The sequence below is a fragment of the Octodon degus genome, unplaced genomic scaffold, assembly GCF_000260255.1.
Source record: "Octodon degus isolate 3935 unplaced genomic scaffold, OctDeg1.0 scaffold00197, whole genome shotgun sequence".
NCBI classification, from domain to species: Eukaryota; Metazoa; Chordata; class Mammalia; order Rodentia; family Octodontidae; genus Octodon; species Octodon degus.
In genome coordinates, this window is record NW_004524773.1 from 2,451,178 (window position 1) to 2,461,253 (window position 10,076).

At 53.8% G+C, this 10,076-nt stretch overlaps 1 protein-coding gene across 1 annotated transcript; it reads right to left on the reverse strand.

Moving 5' to 3' along the window:
• Nucleotides 1-338: 338 nt before the first annotated feature.
• On the reverse strand, nucleotides 339-4,912 carry Ceacam19 (carcinoembryonic antigen related cell adhesion molecule 19). The gene is made up of 7 exons (XM_004644416.1): nucleotides 4,858-4,912; nucleotides 3,657-4,025; nucleotides 2,317-2,476; nucleotides 2,153-2,199; nucleotides 1,487-1,569; nucleotides 696-749; nucleotides 339-395 (listed from the first exon to the last, which is right to left on the reverse strand). Exons 1-7 carry the CDS (start codon nucleotides 4,910-4,912, stop codon nucleotides 339-341), a joined length of 825 nt encoding a protein of 274 aa, XP_004644473.1.
• Between the last annotated feature and the right edge of the window lie 5,164 nt (nucleotides 4,913-10,076).

Here is a 10,076-nt window from a genome sequence, read left to right on the forward strand (position 1 = left end):
TGAATCAAAGGGCCATAAGCTGAGCCCACACTCAAGACGGGAGCAGGGCTCTGCCCTCAGAGGTGGTGGTGACACCCAGAAGTTGGCAGCAGATTCCGCGGTGGGGCCACCCAGATATCTGGCTCTGGCTGTGGCCCAGAGGAGGTGGTGCCGACTCCTGCAGACTCAAGGCTGACTGAGGAGCTGGGCCTGTCATTGCCCTGTCTCCTCACCACTCTGTCCTATGCAGAGCCTTTGTGTGACCAAGTCCACCTCACCAGATCCTGATGGCCTTGTCCTTCCGGGTCTTCTCTGCAATGTGCACCCCTAATCCAGGACAGCCTGGCTCCCCAGAGCCCTCAAGAGGACGTGGGTGCCAGCTGGCAGTAAGGGGCAGGGTCAGGGTGCAGCAAGTCCTGGGATTGGAGAGAGGGATTAGGATTGGAGGAGGAGGAGGGGAGGAATGGGTCCCTGAGCCAAGGTCTACCGGGCCCTGGCCGCCGTGTGACCCAGCAGCCCTTCCCTCTCTGGGCCTTGTCCCTCCTGTGAATGCAGGGCCCAGATGCACAGAGGTGGAGACCTTAGGTGCGGGGAGGGATCTTCCCAGGGCGTTCCCCGGAGGCTGGATCCTTCCAGCTTGGGAGGGCAGTGGAGAGATGAGGGATAGACCCCCTCCACCCTTCCCTGGGTCCTGGGTCCCCAAGTCCCCTCCACACCTGGTAGTGCTGATTCTCCGGCTCTGGCTGCAGGCGTGTGGGCAAGGTGGGGGGCTGCAAGGGAGGAGTGCGGCTGAATGGGGCACCTGACTGCCTCGTCCCTCTCCTTGCTTTACTTTTCTTTTTTGGTGCTGGGCACTGACTCCAGGGCCTTTGCACTGTGCCATATCACCAGCCCTTTGCAATTTTCATTCTGAGATAGGATCTTGCTAAGTCCCTAAATTACCCAGGCTGGGGTCAAACTTGTGATCCTCCTGCCTCAGCCTCCTGAATAGCTGGGATCACAGGTGTTCAACATGCCTGCCCAGCTCCTGTGTCCAGTCTTTGACCTCAGGTATCATGAGGCCTGGATTCAAAGTCCCCACTGCTCCTCTTTCCCCTGACCATGGTGCTCTTGGGCAAAGGAAGCCACTTCGCCACATGTCACAGTCCCCCTCTGACAAGGGCACCCTCGGTGGCCCAGTCACCCAGAAGACTCAGCCTCCAGGCCACATCTGGCTTCTCAGCTTGCAGCCTTTGCCTGGTAAGCTTCTCTTTTTATGATGTGAACAACTTATTTAACATCCCTCCCTCCTTCCCATCAGCAAGCACAAGGTCCCAGGTTTGATCTCTGGTACCACGAAGAAAAAAAAAATGGTGAGAGAGACAGAGGGAGAGGGAGGAAGAGTGAGAGACAGACAGAGCTATGGTTTCCAAATCAGATGCCAAGGCACCCCAAGGTGCTGCCAGCAGCTCAGAGGGGGCTACTGTTGGAAGCCAGCTTTAGGGAAGAGGGTGGTGATGGGACTCACCGTCGCTGAGGTCATGGGCTCCACGCCACTATGGGGGGACACCAGGGTGACTGGAGGTGGCATCACTTCATAGATGTTGTCACCTGCAGCACAGGTCAAGGGGAAAGAGCAGCTAAGGGTGGTGTGTGACAGTCACGGATTCATTCACTCAGGCTCTCCTCTTGCTGGACCACGTGCTGGGGACACTGTGGTGACCAGGGCAGCTCAGGGTGCTCAGGGTTGGAGGCCAGTGTGGGTTCGGGAAGAATGGAAACCTCAGGAAGGTAGAGGGGAGAGACCTGGCGGGGAGGGAGTGACGGGGCCAGGCTCTAGGAACCTTGGCTGCGTGCGTGCCTGCGTGCGTGCGTGCGTGATCCGGATTACCTGGAAGGAGCAAGTCCCATACAAGACAAGAGACCAGGAAGGACAGTGAGGGTGGTTTGTGAGGGTCCTCGAGAACTACGTTAAGGAGGCTGAGCTCTTCCAGGGGGAAAGGGGAGCCACGGAGGGTGCTGGAGCAGAGGAGCTGGGGTGGGGCCCCTGTGCTGACTCTGGCCTGTGTGGTGGACAGGAGCCTGGCGCAGTGGAGGGAGGAAGGGCAGGTTTGGGGTGGGGCCTGGCTGGGCCGGGAGGAGGCATGGAGAGGCCCGGGGAAGGGCGGGCGGTGGGAACCAGGCTCCTGCTTACCAGTGTCAGGATGGGCGCTCAGCTCTGGCTTTCCTGTGGCCGTCACCCTGGGGGTTCACGGGAGGAGCCACATCAGGATAGTGAGGGAGGCTAGACAGCCCCCTAGGAGGATAGGATGGGGTGGTGTGGGGCCTGGTCCCTCCCTCCCTTCCACAGGGCGGTACCTGGAGTTCTGTCCCCTGCGGCCCCTCAGAACCAGGAGGCAGACCATGCCGCTGATGAGCAGGGCCAAGGCGGCCAGAGGCCCCACGGTGGCGGCCACCACGATGCCGGTGTTCACGGGCAGGTGTGCGGCTGCAGGGGCGGGCGGGTCCTCCTGCTTCTCTGCAGGTGACAGGGCAGCGTGACATCCCGGCCAGCGCACGCACGCCCTCCACGGGGTACTCACGAGCGGTTCTCTGTTTCTGGTTCAGGGTTTTCTGGTTTTCGAGTGACTTCAGCCGCGAAGGCACAAAACACCCAGCCCGGCGGGGTCAGTTTCCCTAACGACCCTCTTCGCTGTGGCCTCACATGATCACGGAGTCGCCGGGCTCCCGTGGGCCTCTTTCTAGGGACACTGATTCCACTCACAGGCTCTGCACCCTGCCCAGCTGGTCACCTCTCAGAGCTGGGGCTTTTGGGCGGGGGCCAGTGCTCAGTGGCAGGGCGCTTCCCCAGCATGCACGAGGCCCAGCGGTCATCCCCGGCACCACAGAACAAGACGGAAATGTCAAAGACCCCACCTTGTAATGCCGTCGTCACCCTGGGGTTAGCATGTCAACGCATGACTTTTGAGGTAGGAAACAAATATTCAGGCTATAACACCTCCTTCCCTCAACCACTTTCTCCCGGGCTGTTTCACGTGTCACCTCTGTAGTCACGCTGCCTCGAAGACCTCCTTTCCACATCATGCCTGCCCCATGTACTTTTTCTGTTTGCTTGAGACAGGGCCTCAAAGCCAGGCTGACCTCAAACCAGCGGCATCCTCCTGCCTCAGCCTCCCGGAGTCTAAGGCTGACAGGTGTGCACCATCTTACCCCGCTTGAGCAGTTGTTTGAAGGTAAAAATAAATTACTCTTGGACAGTGGTTCTCAAAGGGGTGATTTTGTTCTGGGACACAAATCTGGAGATGTCGTTGGTTGTCATAGCTAGCAAGGCGCCCCTGGTGTGTGGTGAGTGGGGGTCACAGGTGCTGCAGACCCCCTCTGCAAGGCACTGCTCACTGCTCCAGAATACTCAGAAATGTCAGGGTGCTGAGGACGAGAGACCACATGGGACACAGTGGCCCCCCTGTAACCCCAGCACTCTGGGGCGTGCAAGGGCAATCACAAGTGCGAGCCTAGGGTGGACAGTTTAGTCCAACTCGGTCTCAAAATATAGAGACATGGCCTGCAGGGTGCGCGGTCAGTATGTGTTGCTAGGCAGGAGGAGAACAGATGAACGGTGCTTTGTGCTGGGCCTGACTGACAGCACCACCTGCACCCCTCAACTTTCCCACCTCCTCCTCCAGGCCCCTGGCACTCACCGGCCACCCGGACTGTGGTCTTGGCCCTCATGGTCCAGTCGGGGTTGACGGTGATGGCGACTTGGTAGGTGCCGCTGTCTGAAGGCTGGGCACGCCTCAGCAGCATGGAACCGTTGGAGAAGCCAACGATGTCTCGCTGACCCATAGCGTTACCATCCCTCTGGGGCCGCGGGAGCCCGGGGATGTAGGAGAACAGCCTCGTGCCTCCATCAGCCTCCTCGCCCAGGTACCAGATGACGTCTTGAAAGGTGCCGGGGACACCCTGGACGGACAGGAAGAGGTTCTGGTTCTTTTGAGGCTGCTCTGGAATCTTCTGGATGCGGAGAGCTGCCTGGATACCTTGAGGCAGCCAGAGGGCCAGGACGGAGGCTGGAGGAAGTTATGGGGACAGCTTGAGATGGGGCGTGTTGGGCAGAGCCACGCATTCTCCTCCCCAGAGATCCTGGTCTGGGGCAAGAACTCCTAGCACTGTGTGCTGAAGGCAGTGCTGGCATTGATTAGCGATGCCTGCTCTGCATGCAGACATTAAAATCGGTACTGACACCACAGATGTGCCATCCCATTGGTCCAGAAGATTATTCTGCCCTGAGATGCTGTGTGGCTTGCCCCGAAATGCTTGGACTTTCTTAAACCAATACTTACAATGTATATATAATACATTTAATATATATAATACATTTAATACAAATAACTACTATACCAACCAACCATTCCAGTGATCATATATATATATATATATCATATATATTCATATTCATATATATATGAATATATATATATATTCAATATTCATATATATATATATATATATTCCCTAGATTTCTCAGCAGTGGGATACAGCAGAGAACTAAAAACAAATAAATTCCTGTTCACATCCTAGAACATTCCACAGATAAAATGAGGATAACCAGGTGTGGTTGTGCATGCCTGTAATCCCAGAATTTGGGAGGCTGAGGCAGGAGGATTGCCACAAATTTGAGGCCGCTTGTGCCACATGGAGAGCTGGAGACCAGCCTAAACTACAGAGACACTGTCTCAAAATATGAAAACACAAAAGAAGGATGAAGCTATGATTCTACCGCCCCAAGCAGCTCACTGTGATCGTTTCCTCTCCCCAGCATCTCCCCTTCCTTCTGGGGAAGCTTCTGTTGGGGCTAAGTCCCTTGTGACCCCCAGCCCTCTGAGGTTGTCCCCTCCTTACCTGATAACAGGAACCCCATTGAGAAGCAGCCCAGGGTTCCCATGAACATCTCCATCTTAGTTCCTATGGCGATGCCAAGGGCCACGGTCAGGTGCCAGGGGGGCCAGGTGCCAGGGCTGGCTCACTGAAGCAGCCCAGCTCAGTGGAGCTCAGGGCCGGGTGGGATCCTCAGGACACCTGAAGCCAGCCCAGCTTCCGCACTGCCTTCCACAGCCTGGCTTATGTGTCTGACAGCAGCAGTGACACTGGCTGAACCAGTTTCCCAGGGTGTCTGGGAACTTGCTGGGCTTCCCCAGGCTCCTCCTTGGTCCCTTCAACCTCTTTTTCCCATCAGCAGGACTGTGGGTGATCCCAGACACTGTCACTGCAGCCTCAGGTTGAGCAATCCTCTACCACTCAATCTCTCATGACAGCTGCTGCACAGCACTGTGCCCATTTCATGGATGGGGGGACTGAGGCCTAGGGAGACAGGCACATCTTCCAGGGGGGAGAGGTAGAGGTGGCACAGCACCCAGGGCTGGCTCACTCTAAAGTACTTCACTTCCCCCTCCCTTTTTTAGTAGTAGGGATTGAATGCAGGGTTTTTGCACTGAGTTACATCCCCACCTTTTCTTTGTTTTTTATTCAGAGAGAGGATCTTGTTCAATTGCTCAGTCCCCCAGGCTGACCTTGAGCTTGTGATCTTCCCAGGGGCCTGGGATTACGGACAAGCACTACCATGCCTGGCTTCTTAGTTTTTTCAGAAGCATTCATTCATTCCAGCGTATGTTTCCTGTGCCCACTTGCACGAGACTGTGATGACAGAGCCCTTCAGCCGGCCCTCAGTCCTCAGAGGGCTCACTGTCCTGTAGGAGACCCAGGTGATGGGGACCCAGAGGGGTCATCCCAGTAGCCGAGGAGAGCCCCAGGGATGCCTGCCTGGGCTGGTGGGCTGGGAGGGCTTCCTGGAGGAAGCACCAGCTCAGCTGAGACCTGGAATGGCACAGAAATGGGACAGATGATGGGTGGCGTGGGGTGGGGTGAGCGTTTGGCTGTGTGACAGTGTAGGCAGAGGTGGAGGCCGAGACGGCAGGGGCATTGAGCAAGCTGCGTGCTCCTGGGCAGCTGGAGGGCGGAGTAGGCAGATGCCGGCATGCGCCTGTGTGCCTGTGTGCCTGTGTGTGTGTGTGCGCGTGCTTGGGTGTGGGTGCCCGGCTGGGGAGGTGGACAGGATTAATTGTGCCCTTAGAGAGTGCTGAGCTACGTCCTTAGTATTTTTTTTTTGAATTTTAAAAAAAGATTTACATTTATAATCTTTTCTTTTTTAAAATTAATTAATTAATTAATTAATTGTGTGTGTGTGTGGCCAGCTCAGTCCACCAGGGGGCGGGGCTGGCTGGCATGTGGTGCTGGGGATTGAACCGCGGTCCCTGTGCTTTTGCTTAGCTTAGCTTGTTCTAAGTAGGTGCTTTAGACCACTGAGCCATCTCACCAGCCCCAGTCCTTTGTATTTAATTTTTCAGATAGGACAGGTCTGGCTAAACTGCCCAGGCGGGGTTGCAGATGTGGTTGTAACCACCTACTGCCACACACTGCCTGTTTTTTTTTTTTTTTTTTTTTTTTTGTCTTTTTTTAAAGAAAGGGTCTTGCTATGCAGTTTAGGTTGGTCTTGAGCTCACTTTGTGTCCCAGGCTGGTCTCGAACTCACAATGATCCTTCTGCCTCAGTCTCCTGAGTTCTGGGATTACAGGCATGTACTACCATGCCTGGCTTCTGCCTGGCTTTGAACTCTGTTGGGTCAGAGCCTGAGTGGTGGAGAGACCAGGCTTGAGCTATCTAATATTGTAGCCCTTAGCTACAATAATAATGACAATTAATTAATGTTAATTTAAATAACCACTTAAAATGTAAAAAAAAATAGCCATTTGAAATGTATGTTTTATTTAATATATTTAATATGCTTCCTATATACTTAAATATACTTCTTTTTGGGGACAGGGTCTTACTATGTAAATCAGGTTGGCCTTGAAATCACTTTGTAGCCCAGGCTGGCCTGGAACTCAGAAAGATCCTCCTGCCTCAGCCCCCTGAGTGCTGGGATGACAGACATGCACCACCAAATGCATGAAACAGTTGAGTCTCGCAGACTTCCAGCTGCTCAGTAATGCTGTGTTAGTGGCTGTCATACTGGCCAGCACAGATAGGGAATGCTGCCTTCATAATTCCAGAAATTTCTAAAGGGATGGGTGCTGCCGTGGAGATGTGGGGCGGGTGGTGCCGGGCTGGCTGCATTTGTGGCCTCGTGGAAGAGCATGCTGAGCTGGGGCTCAAGGTGTCAGCACTACAGCATGCGTGTCCAGGACATGGCCAGTCAGAGGTCATGGCGCCGCATTGTCCCAGGCTGGGGCAGGTGAGGAAATCACAGACTTCCGATCTCCGTGAGCGCCGATGTGATCCAAGGAGACGGAACAGCTGCAGGCTCCAGGGCTCTTCACTTCTGTGCGCCTCAGGTTCTTCCCTGGGTGTGGAGCTATGACTGCCGCTGACTCACAGGGCTGCCTCGAGCAGCAGCCAGCCCGCAGCAGGACCCCACACGCCCATGCTCAGTACCAGCACCACTGAGCTTGGTCTTGGACTCACCTCACCTCCCCATCCTGCAAGATTTCTTGGTTACCCGGGGTTCCCGTGCCCCCTCCATCCTCCTTGTCCTAGTTGTGTGATTTCCCATGTCTGCCAGGGCCAGGTTGTCATGCCTCAGCAGTTATTGACAGCTGGGCATATGGCAGAGCCAGCTGTTCTAGATTTTTCAGTTGCTGGGGATTGTCTGTCTGCCTGTCTGTCTGTCTGTCTGTCTGTCTGTCTGTCTGTCTGACTGTCTCTTGCTCATTCTCGATCTCACTCTCTCTTGTTCTCCTTTACATTATTAAAAAGGAAGTGTCCTTTCCTCACCTGTAACCCTACCACTCTTGGGGGTGGGGTCAGGAAGGTCGAAAGTTCAAGCCCAGCCTGGACAATTTACCAAGACTCTGAATCTAAAAAAACAAAAAAGACTGAGGAGCATGGATCAGTGTGAACACTCTGGGTTCACTTCTCAATACAAAAGAAAAAGGAAAAAAGAGTCCAGACTTATTACAGCATGTTTATAAACAGTACCCAAAAGGTCAGAACCAAGTTCAATTTTGCTACCCAGAGGTGGACGTTAGTTACTAACAGCCTTCATCCTGGTTTTGCCCCATCCCATTCTTCTGGCCAGGGATTGGTTGAGTGCTGGCCAGCGCTGGCCAATGAGATCAGAGACAATGCTGCTGGGAAGGGAAACTACTCTTAGAGGTTCAGGCAGGAAGGGGTGTGCTGCTTCTCTGATGGGAACCTGGAAACGATGTCTGGAGCACAGCAGCCATCTTGGCATTGACGGAAGATGATGCCAGGATGTGGAGGAAGCAGGACTGAGCCTTCAGAGGGTGCCTGGGGAGATCCAGAAAATCCAGGTCCTTGTTTTCAGTGCCAGCCAGGAGGGGGAGGGGCAGGGGAGCAGCTTCTGCCCTTGTGATTGAGGCATCCTCCCCTTTCCCTTCCTTTTTACAGAATTTCTCCTTTGGTTCACAACTTTAACCTTTTGTGTGTACAAGGGACCAGAAAGAAAATTTTTTCCTGTAAAGAATTAAAAATTGTTTTTCATTGTGGTAAGGCGCACGTAAAACCTACCATCTTGCTAGAAGGATCCAGTTCTAAGCCAGTCACTATGGTGGCGATGTTGTGCAGCCATCCATGCTAATTCCAGAACATGTCTGATTCTAGAATATTTCTGTCCTCCAGAGGGAACTCTCGACTGCATTAAGCGGCTGCTTCCCATTCTGTCCTCCTTTGGTCCTGGCAGCCATTATTCTGTCTCTATGGATTTGACTGTTTTGCATATTTCATAAGAATGAAATCATATGATAGGCATCTTTTTTTCCTCAGTACTAGGGATTGAACCCATGACCTTCATCCTGAGCTATATCCTCAGCCCTTTTTCTTATTTTTTAAAAATTTTTTTATTTTGAGTCAGGGTGTCGCTAAGTTGGGAAATTGCCCAGGCTGAGCTTGAACTTGTGATTGTCCTGCCTCAGCCTCCCTGAGTGCTAGGATTACAGGCTTCTGCCATCATGCCTAGATTGCTGCTACACTTGATAGAACTGTCTGTGCTGTGGAGTCGTAAAGGCTAGTGGCCCCAGGGGACAGGAGCGTCCTGCACAGGGCCCACCGTGGATAGCAATGTCGTTCTGGGTGCGTGTGGTACATGTTTGCTGCCTGAGTGTGAGGCTTGCTGGAGGCCAAGAGCAGACAGCAGAGGGCCTAATACCCCCCAAATATCCAGGTCCCCATGCTGGGCCTTGTGATTCTGTGAGGGAACTTGGTAACGAGTTTGCAGATGCGATGAGGCTCTGGTGAGGGGGTGATGGCTCCACGTTACCAGGGGGCCCTGCAGTGACCACGGGGTCCTCATAAGGGACAGTGGTCACAGTTGGATGGGGGATGGGAGGTGGCAAGATGAGGGCTGCAGGTGGCTTTTGGAAGCTGGGAGGCACAGGGACTGATTTTCGCCTCGAACCTCCAGGATGGAGCAGGTGCCTGCGAACAGCCCACTGTAGCCCGCTGGGCTCCCTTCGGACTTTTTTTTTTTTTTAAATGTATTTGGTACAGGGTCTACAAGGTCTCACTATGTAGATTGGACTCGTAGTGATTCTCCTGTTTTCAGCCTCCCAAGCACTGGGGTTACAAATGCGTGACACCATGCCCAGCCTCAATCACTGTCCCAGTGCACCCCTGGGGAGGGGCCAGCACGGCACGCAGGGATCAAACCCCGGCCACTGCGCTCTGCCTACGCAGGTGCTTTAGTCTGCTGAGCTATCTGGCCAGCCCTCACTTCGGGCTTCTGAGCTCTAGGACAGGAACAGAACTGGTGTTGTTTGGGGGCTGGGATGAAGCCCATTCTTCGTGCATGCTAAGCAGGTCCTCCACCCCTGAGCTCCACTGGTAGTGCTAATTCTGTTTTCAAAGCCACTAAGCTCATGCTAAGATGATTAACTTACTGGGTCTCAGTATATGATTTGCTAGTTTTATAAAAAAAAAAAAATCTTTTATTTATGTATTTGGTACAAGGTCCAACTAAGCAGCTCAGACTTGTAGTGATCCTCCTGTTTCAGCCTCCCAAGCACTGGGATTACAGGCGTGTGCCACCACATCTGGTTCCAGGACTA

Excerpts from the sequence above, each read along its gene's own strand:
- Ceacam19 (XM_004644416.1), bottom strand. The coding sequence starts at position 4,912 with ATGGAGATGTTCATGGGAACCCTGGGCTGCTTCTCAATGGGGTTCCTG. Across the intron at positions 2,200-2,316 it reads CGCAGGGGACAGAACTCCAG|GGTGACGGCCACAGGAAAGC; the intron begins GTACCGCCCTGT and ends GTGAACCCCCAG. Across the intron at positions 396-695 it reads CGGAGAATCAGCACTACCAG|GACTTGCTGCACCCTGACCC; the intron begins GTGTGGAGGGGA and ends CTCCAATCCCAG.